Here is a 20,159-nt window from a genome sequence, read left to right as displayed (position 1 = left end):
CTCCACCACGGAAAATGGAATATGGGAGGGAGGGCGTTGGGGGGGGGGGGGGTGAAAAAAGAAGACATCAAAAGATTCTTTACAACATCCGGGCAAAAAAAAAAAAAAAAGGGTTATTTGTTTCTGGTGTGTATAAACAGCAATCTAAAACCAGTATACAGAGATGGGTGCCCTACATTGTTTGTTCTGAGCCGAAAACAACGTTTTTTTGGGGGTTGCTCATTTGTGGAGATGCAATATATCTGTCACAGCTCTCCCCGTGCGGGTGTTTTCCGTTGGTTTCGTTTGTTGTTTGCTCATAATAAATTTGCGCGAGATGCATACGCGGAAATGGAAACAAGATAAACCGAAACCCAGTTCCCTAGATTATATGTCCCAATTTTTTTTTTGGACATGAGTAAGTGAGGATTGGAAAAAAACTGAGCTGCTGTGTGACAATCATCTGGATGTCGAATGTGTGTTTGAGGGCCCCCCTGCTCTGAGTGTGAGCACACTTTTGTTTCCCCTCCCGAAATGACACTATGTAGGGCAGATGGAGACATGTCTTCTCAGAGGGTTCTGCATGATACATAATGTTCTTTGAGAGCTGCCCTGGGCTCAGTCAAATCCAGCCCTCCCACACTCACCCACTGCTGTTGTGTAGAGCAACTCCTGTAATTGTGATAAATAATGCAATGTTAATATGGCTGATTAAACAGTCTGGCATCCCTCTCCCTCTGGGGCAACACGACTTCTAGCAGAATAACAAAGATTACCTTTCAGCCTTCCGTAGTCGGCGCACCGCTGTCGGATCTGGGAATCAGACGGACTGCTCGGATCAAAGAGCATTTTCATGCGAGCCAGCACCGCAGGTTTACCGCGGGTCAACCAAAGGGCTCGGCAACTCGCAGCTCTTTTCATAAAACTGTCCTCATTGTTGCCGTCGTCGACCCTGAAGTCGGGTGAATTATGATGTGTAAGTTTGCTATTTATTTCATGGCAGCAATACCCAAAACACAAGCGCAAGCACAATGTTGCCCCCCCCCCAGACATAAACAAGCATTGTCTCGAGAAGAGCAGCTAGAGGAATACTCAGGCTTCTATAGCGTGCCTCTGATGTTCAAAAGCACTCCAGCAGAGACTAGAGCACACACCAGAGAGCCATCCTGTGGTGTTATATAAATACATTTTATAATTAATGTGGTACTCATATTTCTCACTTTACAATAGAATTATGACTTTGTTGTCCGGCTCGGGCCGGAGATGTTTGGCATCACCCCGGAGACGTTAAAACATACAGACATAAAACAAATCAAATACATGTTTTAGTTGACTGCAGCATTTCATGAAATCTAATTTAAAAAAAACAATTGTGGTTTTGTACAAATGATCAATCATAAACATTGCGTTTGGACAGGAGGCCGCTCAAACGCTGTCCTTAAGTCAGAAATTCCATACAATTCTAGGCCAATACTTTAGAGAGCGTTTGCTCTCTAAAGCGTTTGCTCCATGATAGTGAAAATTCTTACCATGCTTGTTCTTCAAAGGTATGTTCACACCAAAAGGAATATTGTACTCAAGTTACTTGGGCAAGGTTGCTTGTGTGAACCGCAAACTTTACTCGCACGATATCAATCGAAATTCGCGCCCAAGTTCGAACAAACACGCAAATTTGCGTCGTTGGCGGGGGTAGAATCACCTGTATACCGAACAAACCATGTCACGCGGTTCCGTGCCTTTTTCGCGAATCCACAAAAATGTGCGACTTTGCATCGACTTTGTATGAACATGTGCCGCACCTTTGGCTTTTGTTGTGAACACATGGTTGCAATTATCTTAACAGGCACGACTCCTGAGATGCCTTCAATTTCTGCCATTGAAACTCACTGTGCATCTTTCTCCCCCGCATTGCCCTGCTAACGATGCAAATTCCTTCCTCTCAAGGTGACACTGCAGGCTGTTTTGACACCTCTGTCAGATTTCATCTTCCCGTGGTAGCATGTAGTAATAATTGCCATTACGGAAACTCTGATTAGTGTCATTGGAGGCCTCAGAGACGGAGACGCAGAGACAGAGCACAGAGAAGCCACACACAAAAGCATATGACACATGAGTCTCTCTCATATCTGATCTGGGTTCCTTCTTATAGGTTACATGTTACCTACACACATAACCTTGTGCTGGGGTAGTTGGTGTTTTTTTCCCATTTTTATGTAAGCAGACTTAACGATTATCCAATACAGAGAAAACGGAGGAACTTTCCTTCAACTGAAAACTCTCAAACTTGCCTTTCAATTGCGATTTGAAAAGAAAATATCCTCGACTTGAGTGCATATGTGCAGTATCCATGAATAGGACCGCTTTATTTTGTGCAGAAACAGTGCTATTATGAATCTAACCACAGTAATGAGTTCAGAAATGTCTGATTAATGAATCTCTGAAGATAATTTTCACAAGTAAACGGGTTAAGAAAAAATAGGAACAAGTATTGTAAATGTGATAGTTCCAACGCGGTCAATGATTCCTAGAAGATAGTCGTCGCTGGTGACCCGAGTATAAACACCTTCACTGCATGTAGATTCAGGTGTTTAGTATAGGCCAATTATGAGCATGGTGGATGCAGATGGATGCAAAGCTCGGACTCAGACTCAAGGCTGCTGCATCATTCAACCAATTCAATCCAGAAGTAGACAAGTATTTTTAAAGCCGATGGGAACTTCTGCTGGACTCTAGCAAGTGGATACGGTAACACTCGATGGGTTTCCTGAGAAGAAGTGTAACATTGTTAATGTGCATGTTTGGCTTATGGCTTTGGTTGATGGTGTCTTTTCATTCGAGATCCCTGTTGGGTTTTGTGGAGAAAGGAATGAAGAAAATAAATAGTCAAGAAGAAATGTGATTAGAGATTTGCCTGCAGAAGAATAGCAAATCATGTTGCTGTAAGTGAAAGCGATTCACTTTTTCCGACCTAGAAAGTATCTCTTGTCGTACACATACAGAAGTGCATGATCGCACAGCACACACACGCGCGCGCGCGCGCGCGCACGCACGCACGCACGCACGCACGCACGCACGCACGCACGCACGCACGCACGCACGCACGCACGCACGCACGCACGCACGCACGCACGCACACACACACACACACACACACACACACACACACACACACACACACACACACACACACACACACACACACACACACACACACACACACACACACACACACACACACACACACACACGACACGCAGCTGACACACACACTGACACACACACTGACACATACATAGGTTGAAAGCATGCAAACATTTCAGTAACATTTTATTTTTCAAGTTCCTTTTGTCGCCTATCTCCTAAAAAGCTTTTATAATGCCATCATTCAAAACAGTTTTAATGTGAAAAGCAGGTGGTCAAATCTCAATGCTAAGCAGGTTTTAGTGAATAAAATGCCAGTGATTCTAAATAGCAGGAGGGGAATAGGTCAAGCCTTTGGCAAGAATATTACATGAACACGCCAATCAATAACAGCAGTAACAGACTCGTTTTGGATCCACAGATAGCTAATTCGGGCATTGAATGCAATCCCAAAAATCGACATCCAATACGATATTAGCATAAACAGATAGCTATCGTGGTGAGCGGGAGAATCTGTTGGACGAAATTTCAAAACAAAAACACGACATGGTTTGCTGAAGGGCATCCATGATGAACTCACTTAAATTCAGACGCCATTGAGATGGTAAAGGGTATCTCAGCCTCAACAGCAATCTGGGCCACCTGGGACAATGTTTGAGGGGACAATATCGGTGTTGGTGTGTCATGTTGAGCCTTAACCTTTTGCTTGTTTGAAGCCGTTTGAGATGTAGATGGAAATCGGCATGAAATGTCACTCGCTCAACTCAGTGAATTTGTGAATTTCCACATGCCGTCGTCGTGGTGGTGTCTGTGCCGTGGCAGGAGCCGTACGTATTTAGCGATTTAAAGTGCCAAGGTGATAAACTGTAATACCTTATTGATCGAGAATGTTAAGCCTCAACCTTTTTGCGTGTTTGAAGCTGTATGAGATGTAGATGGAAATCGGCGTGAAATGTCACTCACAGCTCTGAGAATTCAAGGATTTCGACATGGCGCCGTGTGGTTGGTGCACATGTCAATATGGTACAAGCAGTTCTCAACTGATGCAAAGCTGTTTTGCCTTATTGCTATATTGGAACATTGATTAACCTTTAATTAACATTAGTTAATGCAGTTATATGCGTTATTATTTTGCAGTAGCATAGGGAATAAAGTTAAACAACAGCTGTGCTCGAAATCGTTCCCTATCACGGATATAGCGCACTATATAGGGTGCTCGCCATTTTGGAGTGGTGTTCTATTCTCATTGGTTAAGTTCATGCTCTATATAGTGAACTTAAAATACTCAAAATTTGAGTGAACATACAATGTTCCCTACATGTTACTCCCGTGTACCACAATACAATGCAGCCGTGTTTTTCCGGAGGAGAAGAAGAGGCTGAATAACCGCGAAAACTAATACATTTAATGATGGAGTCAACAATTTATTTGGGAATTAGCATAGAAAATGTAACATTCAAAATTTATTTAAAAAAAGCTTGCTCAAGGAAATATAACATTCAACATCAATGCAACCTCCAGCTTTACTCGTGAGTGCCCGGATTGTTTACATGATGTGGGCGCATCTGTCTGCGTCACACAAATACCCGACGCATTTAGTGACGTTTAGAAATGTTCAGTGTAGTGTCTGAATTCTCGTTTGTTCGTTCCCTATATAGTGGACTATATCAAAAACACTATATAGGGAATAGTGAGTGAGTGAATAGGGAACGATTTCGAACACAGCTAATGTATAAATTAATACCTTGACATGAACACTTTAAACTAACATGTTGCTTATTACTGCACTCTTAATGTACCCTATTTTAAAGTGTTACGCTACATTGATTATTTGAGCTTTATTGATCAATGTGTTATCTCTCCCATGTTGAATGGGGATATATTGAATGAATAAGAATAGTGTTGGCCTATTAGAAGTTCTCAAAATGGATTTTAACTGGCTGGTGTATAGGCCATTACGGATGTGATTTATGCAGCAAAACCTGATACTATGATATTGTTTGTCAGCTTGGAAGCAAAAGCTTTGGAGAAGAGGTCATGAAAATATGACTACATCCATTTATTATGACAACAAAAGCTGCATACACTTGTTTGAATGACTAGAACATTTTGTACTGCAATTTTTTTGTGATGTTTTCATGCATTATACACAATAATCTGTTATTGCTTTGGAGAGAAATATTGAAGTAAATATAGGAGAAATACACATAACCTAGACACATAACCTTTTGTTAAGGTTATTTGTGTTGCTCTGTGTGTTGTGTGTATGTGTGTGATATGTGTTCTTCCTTATGTTGCATATATTCAGTAAAATAATATTTACATTTTGGAATGGATGCCATTTATTGTTAACAGCCTTGTGACAAAATTGTTTACCTTCCATTAAAATGGTAAACAATCTTGGCACACATATATAAAGGAAAAGTTTTCTTCTCTTTCTAAAGTGTCAGGGCTTCGGAAGGCTTCAAACTGACATTATTTTTATAATAAAAATCCACATGGACCACGTATCATTGAGTATTTTAACAAAAAACATGTTGTTTTGCCAGACTGATTTTTTTGATGACACTAGAAACACATTAAAAAAAAAAAGTATTGCACGGTGATCAAAACACATTTTCACTCGACATCGACAAACTTTGATGACACATTACCAAAGACATTTCCACCGATGTTCGATTCGTCCTTTTAGTGTATTATCCGAAAGCGCAAACCCACAGCGGAACCCCATATGGTGTGTTGCGATCAGTGACCCAGCTCTGTCCCCGGAGCCCTGAGACCGCCCCGAACTGGATCCTGAAGCCCTAATTGGTAACACTCTGAGCTTATGGCAAGCGATGAGCCTATCAGAAATGCTTCCCCTCCAAAGGACTGGAACCGCTTGCCAGCTGTGAAGCCTGTTAAGACAGCAACTTATGGAAAGTTGCAGTAACATGGGAGCATCTTCCCCTCTCTCTGTCACTCTCTCTGTCACAAACACGCACACACACACACACACACACACACACACACACACACACACACACACACACACACACACACACACACACACACACACACACACACACACACACACACACACACACACACACACACACACACCACACACACACACACACACACACACACACACACACACACACACAAACCACTTGGTTTTCAACCGAGATACTGTTCATCTTGTTCGTTTGTCAGATCACCAGCAAAACCGTTTTCCTTCTTCCATAATGAGAAAGGGCAGATGCTCAAGGCATGGTTTGCGGTAAAACTTCATAAATCACATTTATAGACAATATCGTCCATTAATTCGTAAATCATGTTATAATTAAACCTTCATCAATTGGCAAACAACAGAATCCATACATTAGATTTATGTCAGATGAATATGCGATAAATAAATAATTACACTAATTGCTGTACCAGCCTGTAGCTAGATGGCCCTCTTCGCTCTATGGTTTTATTACACATGGTTGTACCAGTTAACCCATTATTTGTTACTGGTGAACTGATCTCATTGTGAAATGCAGGACTCTTTTCTCAGAGGGATCATAGCAGAGTAAACTACACTGATAACATTAACATTAGGTCCATGCCATATTCATGCGTGCGATTGCAGCCTGTGTCACTGCTATCTTCCCCATTGACTTTACCATTCCAGGTATAATCCCTCCATGGGGCAGACCCTGTAATGAGTGTGATGTACTACCCATGTGTTTATCTCCCCTTTATCTCCTCATTATCTCCTCTTTAAGAGCAATTAAAGCTGGGGAACGCCGCTTTGGAGAAACCAGCAGATTAAGCTTGATTTTTTAAGTATCGAACCCAAGAAATCCCACCCCTCCCTTAAGGCTTTCCTCTGAAGGCAGTGGGCCTGACCTTAAGAAGACCCCGGTCATTCGCAATGAGTGCACAGGAGAGCGTCAGCAGAAGGGCGAGTAGGTGGGTAGATTGATAGGTATGCCATCCAATCATTACCTTCAGGCTTATACCAGGCCTGTCCAAGCTACAGATAACAGATTTGTATCTTGTCTTGAGCATTTATTGATTGCTGTTGGGGTGCAAAGATAAATTAAAAAAAGTATGACTGAATATAGGTTTGACTTCCTTTGCCTACCCCAGCTTTAACATGAAAACACTCTCACCTTTCTTGAGCTTTGTTACCGTGGTGATCCTATCTACAGATCAAAGTGATGTCAGTTGTGTTTAAAGCAAACATGGGATTCATAAATAAAAACCAATACTGATATTGCAGAAATTCATATGGCACCTCAGTCTGGTGCTGTTCCATTGAAGTCATGGATTGCAGTAAAGGCTGAGAGTGTGTGTGCTGAAGGAGGAAATGCAATTTTTCAGGCATAGAAGAAATAGGTTATGGTAGTTATGTTAATGGGCCAGGTCATTATTCCGAAAATATTATTAACGAAGGAATTACATCTTCTGAATCAAATTACTTCTCAGAATATATTCTAAATCAATATAATAACTTTGGTTGATAAATTTGAAATCCCAGCATAATGCCATTTAGACACTCTATTTAAAATGCCAGATGCCAAAAGAATTTTTTTTAATCAAAATGGGTTTATTTTCTGATCCATTAGCTTCTCTTGGGCATCTGTTAACCAACAAACTACCCAACATTAAAATGACTTAGTGAGCTTTTTATTAAAATATATTTTCATACACATGATATATTAGTTGTCAGGCTGGGAAATATTTTTTTATAGTATGGTAATTTGAAGTTCTGATCCTAAGTCGTCAAAGTTGTATAACACAATATCGCCCGCATGATATTGATCTCAAACAGCGGCAAAAGGATTGGTTACTGTATTATCTTCCGAGCATGCGCCCTGACCCATGTGGTCTGAAAACCACGTCCAACTCATCACAGCAAATTACTGCTCGACCGCTGTGCTTTGTTAACATTACATCGATGCCTCAACACTGGAGCGACATACAACAGCCACCGCCAGAGTGGTTTCACTAAATATTCCAATTGACCAAATGAATGTTGGCTTTCAGAGCCGATGCTTGGAGATGCTAAGTGGATCTGAGCCGTATACTTACGGAGCATAACCTTGCCAGCGTCTTTCCCACTCTCACTAAACTAAATCGCCGTCATGACTTTGCTAGGCCGTCATTAACCTGTCTGCCGTGGCAGGTGCCCAGAGGGTGGGGGAAACAGATACCGCAGCCTGTGTTTAATCTCCCTGCAGCATCGTGCCCCTCGCTCTGCAGAGCATCTCCAAACGGATTAGCCAATTCCTCAGAATGCAGCGTGACCTTTATGCTGCCCGCGGACGGCGGGTTGCCTGATGCGTGGAGTTGGGTGAGGAGTCGGGTACGAGGGTGAGTGCGGCTGGGTTCTGAGGTGTGGGCTGATGACACTGACAGGGTGGCGGGTAAAAGAGCAGCAGAGCCGGTGCCTGAGCCAAGCTGGAGACAATAGGCCTACATATTTTCTCATTTTATGAAACATTTTTGAGCTTTATACTTCATTGTGATAATAATAAAAAACAATATAAAACCATTGTGGTTTTACAATCGCTATAAAAAGGCACCCAGTGGTGTTTATTCATTCATATTTTAGTGGTATGAGTTTTTTGGTATTATTATATATTTTATTTCAATAACAAATGACACGCAGGGTTTCCGAAACAAGGGGGCCAGCGTTAATAGGAAGACCCTGCATGGTCCAAATCAAGCCTGGTGGTGGAAACTATCAAAGGAGGCAACAGTTCCTCCCAGGCTGCCACAGCGTCTAGTTCAGCTCTGTACTGTTATTAAATCTACTTCCCTGCGGGACATGGCAGTCTGCTAATCAGTATTCTCCCAGTACTCGTGTTTAAAAAGGAAGCACATAATTGGACTTTTGTTTTCCTTTCCTGTGTGAATGGAATAAATGATCACTCAAGCTCTCTGATGCCTGTTTGATTTGTCTCAATTTAAGCCTGTCTCGGGAGAGTTTGGGAAAAAAGTCTAGATTGGTGGCTGATTTGTGAATCCCTTGTGTTCATTTGATATGGGAATTTGCTAAATAAGCATTGTCAATGCTTTTGAAAGTAGAACATTTATGACTGTGGTATTTGAGTGCTACTTCTGATTCGCACATTATTCAATGTGTATTAGAGGACATGATATTTCCTGTGAAATGTCTGTTGTCTGAAACCATTAGCTGTTGAAACACCTGTTTCCTGTGATCTGTGACAGGTCGTGGTCGCAGCAACGCACACATTATTTTCAAAATAATGCAAGTCTGACCAGTATTCGGCCAAGTTAGTTTTAGCATCAAATGCTCTGTCCAGGTGTTTTGGATTATAATACTCCTATGAAACATATACTTGTTTGATGCCATGACCTTGACTTAGCGCTAGCTTACTCTCTGAAGCCGCCTGGATTTCATGCGACGGGGCTGTGTATCTCCAAGTCGACATAACAGGGCGAGCGGTACAATGGCACCGTTCACCAGTTGGCAAGTGGATGTGAAATGTGAGCACCGTGTTTCAGCCCATTACACTATTAGCGGGAGGCCACTCACGGAAAGCAGGAATTATCCCCTGATAAATTGCCATGCAAATAAGACAAGTCGAAAGGGCTGGAGTGCTCTAGGGCTACGCTATGCCAGAGTAATAATCCTGTTAGATATGTTAGCCCAGAATCTATGAATAGGAAACAGGTACTCGCTTTGACTCCATGCGCAGTTGAAGGGCAAGCTGTATCTGTGGCTTGGAAGGTTCAACACGCAGGACCTCGTGGTGTCATTGATGGTAGCTTGTAATGGGCCTTACAGTCAATGACTCCTTGTTCCCGTCACGTAGTAAACTCTGCCCCTTGTTGTGAGCATGAAGGCACTTGTCTCCAGAGCCCCGCAGCCTTCTCAGCGGCACCGCAGGGAATTATAGCTAAAATTTTAAAAAACCTGGAGCATGGCGCTTTGCTTTTAACGCGTCATTAAATCCCTTTTAGTTACCCCCTTAATTTGGAGGACAAGTATTCGTCTAGTTTTCTGCTTTGGAAGAATATAAGAACTGAGATTATCGTCACCCTCTTTGCACGGCGGAGATTATACACATTAGCATCTGATTATAGCTTTCAGTTAAATCTTTAAGTGTGCAAACGAGATTATGTATTACGATGAAAATCAGGTTTGCGTGCTGCTATTGGAATTCAGACAATTGCTAACTTATTTTACAAGGGGCTATGTTAAATTAAACGACATGGGATTCAAAGGTATTTGTGTTTTTGAACCAATTGAAACATGTAGCCTAGTTGAAGTTAGACTGAGAGAGATCTTGGGGTAACTGTTAAAAACTTCAATGTATGCTCTTTATGACCTAATGAATCAAAAGTAATTAAAAACAAAGCTGTGTGGTCATTTGAATTGGCCAAATAAAAGGACATTGGTTCACACAACTTTACAGCATTGTAGTGTTATGCCAGTATTTTTCCAGGTAGGCTTTTTTTTCCCCTTCTAGGCTAAAAATATTAAAGAAAGGAAGATAGAGGGCATATGGAAATGCATATTCATAGGGTATAGCGTTAGATGACAAGAACCGAGCATAACATAGAGAAGTGTGAAACTGACATCAACGCTGTTTTTATCACATAACGAGAACAGGCTAGTTCATATAGCTGCCAATGGCGCGTTCACAACAAAAACAAAAGCGTGGAGCAAATACAAGACAATGCAAGGAAACAAATAGATGCATATTTACGCCAGCAGAGCGCAGATTTGCGTGAATCCACTCACACGAACGATTCAAATTCGTCATTCGCTCAAGTTTAAATATTTAAAGTTTGCCACAAACTTCACTTGACGCTCACTTCCTGAAGTCCAGATTGATTGCAGACGTTTGCGGACTCCTGGAGCTTTAAGACATTGTATTGAATTTTGAAAATTTGTTTTTGATACTTTATTCCAGCTATCAATTGTACTCTACTACGAACAATGGTTGATAAACCATACAATGGTTATCTCGGCCATGGTTGAGAATTAATTGGTGGAAAGAAACGATGGCTTTCACAAGAGGTAAGCTCATCCTCCTCGAATATTTGGTAATGTAAAAAACGCAAATGTTTTTTGCGGTTCGGGACACTCGAGTACATGAGCATAAGATTCGCTAAACTTTTGGTGTGAACACGCAGTCACGCATTAACGCATCTGGCCCTCTTCACACGTTCTCACACCTATTTCTCACTTTAATTACACACTATTTCGCTATTATACAAACCTCTTTTGTCTATAATCATACGATGCGCGCCCAAGCTTCGGTTCGGACCTTGCAGAGCTTTTTGTAATCTGACAGCAACAGGACACTGTCAGAGGAGAGCACAGGGATCTTGGCCAAAAGTCAGACTGCAGTAGCGCCGCTGAAACACTGAGTTATGCTGTCCAAGTTTAATTTAACGCCAGCTCAAAGTAATTTTGGAAGTTACCTAAATAACGAGGGCAACGTCAATTGCTTTTCATTGTCATAAAATATGGCAAGTTGACAGTGGCGTAAGTAGGTCATCAAGGGATAACTGCAATAATCATAGTTAAGCACACCAAAATTAAACATAATCACAATAAAGGCTTACAATAAACCAACATACCTCGCTCCGCTTGCCAAGGGTGCAAGACGAGGGAAAATTGAGAGGGAAAAGTTGCTTTCACCGGACATTCATGGGTCAGCTGTTAGCTTGCACTATTCACGGACATAAAACGGCATAGAAATACGACCGGTGTAAGACACATGAACTATAAAACTTACATACAAAATGGCTCAATATGAACCCAACATTTATATAATTTATATAATCTACAGCCAGGCTTTAAGACATATTCAACTTACGTTTTCGACGCAACTACGTGCGAGACACGCATCGCCGTGATTGCTGCTCGGCGCCTCTAAAAGGGTACCGGGTGAAACGTAAACAAAAGGTTCCGGGGCACAATACAGGTGATTAGCTACACAATAGGTCCGTTACATATTATAAAATATATATATTGGTAGAATATATATATTTCTGTTAGGGGATCTTCTTAATCTATTGTCATGATTTTAACACGTCATTCAGGTGACCGAGGTTTTTTTTCGAGTTGTCATGCAGAGAAAAAAAGTAAGTTGATCAACTAGGCCTATTGCCAATTTAAAAGCAATGGCGGGGGTTTTGTGGGACCACCGTCAAAAAGTCCCATACCCGGTGGTCAATAGTGATATTTGACCACACCTAATTTCTTAGTTGGACTACAAGTTACGAAACTTGGGAAATTGATCTAAGCAGACATGTTTTCAGTGCGTGGTATCGACCCGAACTAGCGGCAAACATGTGCAGCTCAATCCTCACTCCAAGGTTTTCTGAAGACTTGGCGTCCCTGCCGGTTACTCCTTATGGAAGACGAGCGAGTGCCATTTCCCTGTCGCTCCATGGCATAATCGAAGCGTTGCATAGCCAAACGATTTGCAGCCACAACGTACTTTCATGTCAACATGGTTTCTACAATGTGAAGCAAAACTAGGCTTCCGTGAAGACTAGCCTAGACTTTATTACTGAGCTGTAGCATGGACCCCTGGTATGAGCTCTGGGGCCTGCCCGTAATTCCGACACCTCGTTGTTCCGACGTCTCAATGGTCCGAAATATTTCCCATTAGATCGACATGGTGCCACTATACCGACGGTTCAATGTTCCGAAAACGGAACCCATTGGTCCGAAGGTCCGTTTGTCCGACTTTTCAAAAAGGAGGCGCATTAGGCCGACGGTTCAATATGCCGAATAGGCCTACATAAAGAGTTTTATACCTCGCTCGCGCTCTCTCTCGCTCTCTCTCACTCTCTCCCACTCTCTCTCCAAAATACAACCTAGGCATATCACGTTCACGATGATTATTGGAGAGCAAAGTGACAATGCTTCACTTAATTTCGACACGGTGTTTCAGCCCCATGGACAGAGAGCATAGGTCTAATTCTCAACACGGGCACACACACACACACACACACACACACACACACACACACACACACACACACACACACACACTTGACTAAGTACACGGAATGAGGTATAAGTTTGACTAAATCAAAACCAGTGAAATTATTTAGGCTAAAAGCCCACTGTAAACACAGTAAACAACACATAGGCCCTAAAGCTACTAAAGATAAAAATGTTATTTGTTTTTCACTCACCGACGCCGTTTGACTTCTTTACGGGAAAAGTACCTATTAGTCCTTGTAGGCCTATGACGTGCGCTTCATAAATTCACCTCTTGTGACCGAAGCCCACAGCAACAGTCTGGCTTGGTGAAGTGCACTGCTGGAACTTAAAAGACGATGCACTGCCTACATCGTCTTTTATTTTTGGTTTCATAATCACACATGTGGAATTGCGCCTTGGCCTATTCGGCATATTGAACCGTCGGCCTAATGCGCCTCCTTTTTGAAAAGTCGGACAAACGGACCTTCGGACCAATGGGTTCCGTTTTCGGAACTTTGAACCGTCGGCATAGTGGCATGTCGATCTAATGGGAAATATTTCGGACCATTGAGACGTCGGAACAATGAGGCGTCGGAATTACGGCATGGCACCTGAGCTCTTGAGTGGGCCGTTGATGGCACGCCTTACATGGGCACTGATTTCACAAAAGTCGGTGGCTGCACGACTACCATTCAGTTCTTATTTTGAATTTCTGCCATTGACAGCCTGTATTAGTCTTTTTTTACTATAATTCTCAGTTTGGCTTGATATATTTGTCCCAATGATGCAACATCAATGTGTGCCTCCTTAAATAAATCACAATAATTTATTTGAACGGAAAGTATAAGCTACCGCTGATTAAGTTGCATTGGCTCAAGTTGTCATACTGAACGACATTTCTGAGCTTTGGAAGTAAGGATGTTTTTGAGGAGGGAATTATATCTTGTGTCGCAGCTGAATTCTAATTCTGTCTTTCTAATCAGCATTTTAACATCCCATAAGCTCTAACCAACTTGCTTGACAGAGAACATTCCTGAATAAAACATGTTTTTACCTGTTAGTTGAACATTCATATATTCCTATAGGCCTACTGTAAGGAAAAAAATGGTTCAACATCAAATTTCTTTTGATTACATTAAGTAGGCCTACATTTTTAAGTTATTTTCAGAATTAACATGAAATTATAACACTTTTTTCTGGTGCGGGGGATTACAAGCAATTGGACTAACTGGGATTTTTTGAGCGATCTGAGAAGTTTTGGGCTTCTGAGCGATCAGATTTCCTGGGATTTACAAATTATGGCCTGATTTGGGGTTTTGAGCTGTAGGACTGACTGGGATTTTCGAGAATCTGATTGGATGGGGTTTTCGAGCAATCTCATTGGCTAATATTTCGAGCGATCTGATTGGCTCGGTTTTTATAGAATGATCTGATTGGCTGGGGTTTTCGAGTGTTCCTTTTGGCTTGGTTTTTCGAATTATCTGATCAGCTGTTTTTTTCAAGTGATCTGAATGGCTGGGTTTTTTCAGAGATAAGAAGCTGGGGTATTCGAGCAATGTGATTTGCTGAGGTTTTCGAGCAATCGGACTGGCTGGGGTTTTCGAGTGATCTGATTGGCTGGGGTTTTCGCGCAATCAGACTAGCCAGGTTTTTTCGAGCGATCGGAGTGGCTGGGGTTTTCGAGCGATCTGATTGGCTGGGGTTTTATAGCAATCGTATTTCCTAGGATTTACAAGGTATTGGACTGGCTTGGGTTTTCTAGCTGTCGGACTGGCTTGGGTTTTCGCAAGCGCCAGCAAGCACACACACCCACACACACACAAACATACTGTTGCTGAAAATGTGAAGGGTTTGATTAATTCCTTAACCCCATGCTCTATTTATGAGGCCAACTGTTCTTTAAGACAACCTGTGGTTGAAGTTAATATATCCATTTATATTCATTGCCATTTTATGCATTTTGGGTAATTTCGCCCTCAACACACATAATCTTAGTCCAAACTCTTCATGAAAACTGGCAGCTGTGGGCTAGTTTTAACTATATATATATATATATATATATATATATGTATGCACACAAATGTGTATGTGTTTTTTCTGGTTCATGGATGCCTTTGTACTATCTCCGAACAATGAGAGACTCCATGTACTCTTTGTTTTTATCTTGTGCTATTCCTGAGCAAAGGAGCGGTTGGCAGCTCTTCATGCAAAGAGAGCCCCAGTCATAACGCTTCCAGACAGGAAAGGCAACGCATCGACTACTGAAGCCGTGAGTCACGTTTCACTCCCACTCTTTGCATTAACATGGAAGGCGAGGGGAAGGATATAATGGAGTGACTTGACGAGGAAGATAAAGAAAAAAGACACCTTTATTGTTTATGAATCCAGTGTTAAACAGGTTCTGGTAAAAAGGGACGGGTGCAGTGAGTTCTTTTGCATGAGGTCTCGAAGAAAGTGTGGCGGGAATCCAGTGTGGCGCCCACTCACTTCCCGACGGGAGCTGGATTTTTGGAAATGTTCCCGCGACAGAACAATCAGCACATTCGTGTCAAAGCGATAAATAGAAATGGCAACAGAACCCCAAAAAGAAGACATTCTAACATTCCACATGACAACTACATTTTTTTACATTTTTGAAACGCAGGGATGCCAATTGTTCCATATTTAATATTACATACTAGATATTAGAAAAGTTACAGAATCCTTTTTTTGTTTGTTTTGTTTCTCAGTGCAAAAGATATATTCCAAAAGAAGGTTGTTAAAAGCTGTGTTCTTTATTAATCATACCACTACGCCCCCCCCCCCCCCTAAACACTAAAGTAACCGGCCCTTTTTAGTGGGCCTCAATAAATACTCAACATAAGCAGTAGTACAGTCACCGTCAAGTAGCAGCAGTGGTCCAGCTCTGACTTTAAATACATATTCACAAACACAGTGTGCCACTGTACATCCACAAAATTCATGAGAACAATTTCAACATCGCCCGTAGTAAATATAATAATTACAAGTGGGTCAATAATAATTACCATGGCAACAACAACACCGAAAAGAAAAAATAAAAAAATAAAAATAAAAGAAAAGAAAAAAAAATACAGTGTGCCGCGATCTGCGCAGAAAAATATGTACATTGCTTGTTTCAAGTTCTGTGGCTTGTTTTCCCGTTGTGTGAACTCCCCAAGTAAAAGAAGGCAATGAAGTGTGTCTCTCAGGTACAGTAGAAGGCTTGGAAGTGGTTGTAGGGGTTGTGTGTGTGTGGGAGGGGGGGGGGGGGGGGGGTCGGTCGGTCGGTGACAGAGGAGGAGGACGACGACGACGAAGACGGTGAGGCCGCGCCCAGTGCGGAGGGCATCAGCTGGTGCAGATGCTGTTGATGGAGATGATGGCGGCGGGGTCGACCAGGCCCATCTCCTCGTGCTCGTTGACACACAGCTGGTAGCCGCAGCCGCGCCGGCGGTGCTTCAGCGGCGTGACGCTGGCGTCGGGCTTGGCGCGCGGCGGCAGCAGGAAGCCCACGCTGCCGGCGATCAGCATGTGCCAGATGCTGTGGATGTAGAAGTAGTTCTCCTCCGTCTCCACGAAGGCGTAGAGCGCCACGGCCGACGTGGCGATCATGGCGCCGGGGAACAGGAAGAAGGCCCAGCGCTTCCAGGTGGGCGGGTAGCAGCGCCGGCGGCGGACGGTGCGCACCGCCTGGGGGGGGAACACACGCGCGCACGCGCACACACGCACACACACACACACACACATCGGTGAACACCAATGTATACACACACGCACACATGTATCCACACATGTATTTACCTACACACGCATATGCACAAATAAACACACACATACACCCACACGTATGCACACATAAACACGCACGTATGCATACGCACACACACACACACGCACGCATGTATCAACACATGTATGTACACACACGCATGCGTATGCACACATACACACGTATGCACAGAGAAACACACACGCATGCACAAACAAATACACACAAACATGTATGCATATGCATAATCACAGGCGTGCGTATATATAACAAACACATTGAATGCACATACAGGCATGTGCACATATACATACACAAACACACGGACACACGCACACATACAACACACAGATGGGTATCGTTTTCAGAATAACGAGAAGAGGCATAGGCCGATGTAATAATAGCTTCAGGCCATATGAAAGACATGACATCCGTTATCCATTATAATCATAACTAATCAATGTGATTAATTGTATTGTATTGTAAACGCAACACGAAGGAAAAATACACCTGTCTACACCCAGCAGCACACTATTGCATGTCTGTCTCGTTTTTAAATATTCTTATACTTTACATTCTCGGTTTCAGTCCCTGGTCACGCTGTAAGTACAATCCTGCCGGCTAATGTGGAACTTTTTAAACATATAGATATATATATATTCATATAAATGTATGTCTGCAAAAAAGTATTGAAACACACGAGGCAACAAGTCCACTTAAAGAGTGAAAGCACCCAGCAATCCTCCCCATCTGACAAGAGCTGAACTCCCTGCGTACCGCGTCACACTGTGGCCACGCGACACCCCGGGCGGGGAGACAGACAGACGGCCCGGGCCCGGGCACGGCACCGCCGCGCTCCACTGGTCTAATTCGGTTGTGTCTGCAATCACTGTGAACGCCAAGCGCTGCAGAACAGTGACAGCCTGACATGAATAGGCCTTCCCGGAGACCGGGGGCCTGCTGCTACAGCGCCACCGAAACCACCAGCCGGGGGGGGGCCCCGGACCGGCCCCAGGCAGGGCTCGTCCTCGGGGCCGCTGTTAAACGGTGGCAGCACGTTTTCTGGGTACTTGACAGAGTCATCATCAGTGTCCCTTCGAAAACTGATCTCCACGATAACGGCAGGAAAAAAATGACGGGAAAGAAGCGGTTTCTAAATTTGCCGGCGTGATGAATCATTATTTTGTGCCGTTTTAATAACGTCCCCTTTCAGTCCACTCAGTTCCTTCTTGTCTATTTCTGTAGAATAGAATCTGCCTTTCATTGATTATATGAGACGTAATATATTCCCTGGATTGGTTCTGAAACTAATTCTGTTTCAACAACAATTGACACATGTTTGGGGAAGGGGGAAGGGATGATAAGGGTATATAATGTGATAGGGGAGGCCATTTTAATATGGAAAGTCACGACGGTCAAGGATTGTGGCCAATGTCTGTGAAATGTGTACTCCTAGGCAGCGTTGTCAGGGGAGCTGAAGGAATCACTAGGCTAAATTAAATATCATCTAAACATCAACAATTTCTGCAGAATCCTCGACGGACCAGTGGAGCTGACTGGCGGTAACCTCCACTCTACACTAAAAGCAAAGCTTTTAGCAGAACTCAAAAACCCTGTCCTTAAACCAGGGTTTTTTTTGGGCTGGTTGCTTTTTTCTGTTCTTCTCAACATCCATCCATAAAGACTATTGTGTTAATCTTACCCATCCAGGGAGTACATTATGACTCGCTGAACAGTCGGTGAAAGTACAAGCTGACTTATAATGGAACTACAAGCCTTGACTAATACCCGCCTGCCGCAAAACTTTTAAATCTCCCTGCATGCTAATAAGGAGCGGCTCCATTGGTCAGAAAAGTCAGACGTTTCTTCCATGTTCCACTCCGCTGTAACCCTAAGTGACAGATTAAGCCAGCCGCTCGTGTCTGTTCTGCAGACGGAACACTTGGAAGGACAAAGGCTGCCTGAGGCTGACACATGTGGACCCTCAAATTGGACTTCTCTGGGATGCATGTCGAAGCCCCCCTTTTTAAATCATAGGGGGAAATCACTTGAAACCTGTTCCCCTTCAGAGGAGAAGATATGGGGAAAACCTACACAACGTATTTTAAAAGCTGTATCCACACAGCCATCCATGTTTACCATTGAGCAGTGTTTTTTTGGCAGAAGATTTATCACAAGGAACTGTGGTCAGAATTGGTGAGTACTTGACCACGATTGGTCGATAATGTTCCAAGGTTGTGCATTATTTTTTAATAATGGGATGCCTCTGCCTTTTAACAGACATCCTGAATTTAAATCAACGGTCCAATGCAGCTATTAACCTAAGCTGCCCATAATGCATAAACAATATGCTCAAAACGCCACAGAAAGAGATTCCAATTTCAGCCAATTAAGTCGATAAAAACCAAATGACATAATAGATTAAAGTAACTAATACCTCATCATTGTAGGTATCCGTGGTAACCGGAATGTACCTCTCCAGGGTCTCACATTATTAAAATAATGGACTTCTTGGTGCATTATTATCTGATAACCAGACACCCCGTAGTGGTACATTCCTTTGAATACAACCCAAAAGATACCTGATTTGTGTCTGTGATAAAAAAAAAAAAAAACACCTATTAAAAAACGATGATATCACACACTCACTAGGCTGTGAGTACATTTGGACAAAATCCAGGCAAGTATGTAAATGCATCCTCCACTCCACCTACCCATGCTACTGCCATGATCCCCAGGGCGAACAGACTGGGTCCCAGCAGGTTCCACAGGCCGTGTCGGTCCAGCTGAAGAGCCATGGAAAGAGACATCGCTCCCAGCAAGTAGAGCACCTGGCGGAACGACACACAGACACACGGTCACTCAGACAGCGGCCCCGGAGAGCGCGCAGGCAGGTGGATCCCGATCGGGCTGCTCTCACAGAAAGGTTAATATCATTACAAAAGCAAGGGGGATTCCTCACTGTCTATTCAGATGAGGAGTGAGCATAGCGGAGGGAGGATGGAGCTGAGTGGGGGATGAGCGGGAGTTGAAGGGACGGAGCTCTGTGAGGAGTGCAGGTGCATCCCAGTGTATTAGAGAGAAGGAAAGAACACGGAACGAGAATGAACGGAAATGTTCTATAGTCGATATATGCAACAATTTATGAAACACTGCAGTATAATATATGTAAAAAGGATTCATCATTTTGTACCTTTATGTATTTATGAATAAAAAATAAAAATACTTTTTCATTTTGAATAATGCATACAGAGTGGTCCAGCAAATGCACTTATGGTACTAACCTCGCTCAAGAACTCTTAATACCAGGGCGTGTAT

At 42.9% G+C, this 20,159-nt stretch overlaps 1 protein-coding gene and 1 long non-coding RNA gene across 2 annotated transcripts in view; both read right to left on the bottom strand.

The window, feature by feature from the left end:
* Nucleotides 1-10,572: 10,572 nt before the first annotated feature.
* Nucleotides 10,573-13,566, bottom strand: LOC130384753 (uncharacterized). The gene is made up of 3 exons (XR_008895905.1): nt 13,285-13,566; nt 11,952-12,007; nt 10,573-11,804 (listed from the first exon to the last, which is right to left on the bottom strand). It is a non-coding gene; the product is annotated as an uncharacterized LOC130384753 (long non-coding RNA).
* A 2,854-nt stretch (nt 13,567-16,420) lies between these two features.
* tmem8b (transmembrane protein 8B) overlaps nt 16,421-20,159 on the bottom strand; it is a 22,974-nt gene continuing 19,235 nt past the window's right edge. Inside the window, exons 12-13 of the mRNA XM_056592364.1 lie at nt 19,556-19,672; nt 16,421-16,762 (exon numbers count right to left, since the gene is read on the bottom strand). Of these exons, the coding sequence (XP_056448339.1) occupies nt 16,421-16,762; nt 19,556-19,672 (459 nt within the window). The remainder of the gene's footprint in view (nt 16,763-19,555; nt 19,673-20,159) is intronic.

This window comes from Gadus chalcogrammus, chromosome 6 (genome assembly GCF_026213295.1).
Source record: "Gadus chalcogrammus isolate NIFS_2021 chromosome 6, NIFS_Gcha_1.0, whole genome shotgun sequence".
NCBI classification, from domain to species: Eukaryota; Metazoa; Chordata; class Actinopteri; order Gadiformes; family Gadidae; genus Gadus; species Gadus chalcogrammus.
Note: the sequence above shows the minus strand (reverse complement) of the source record. Positions and strands in the feature narration are given on the sequence as shown.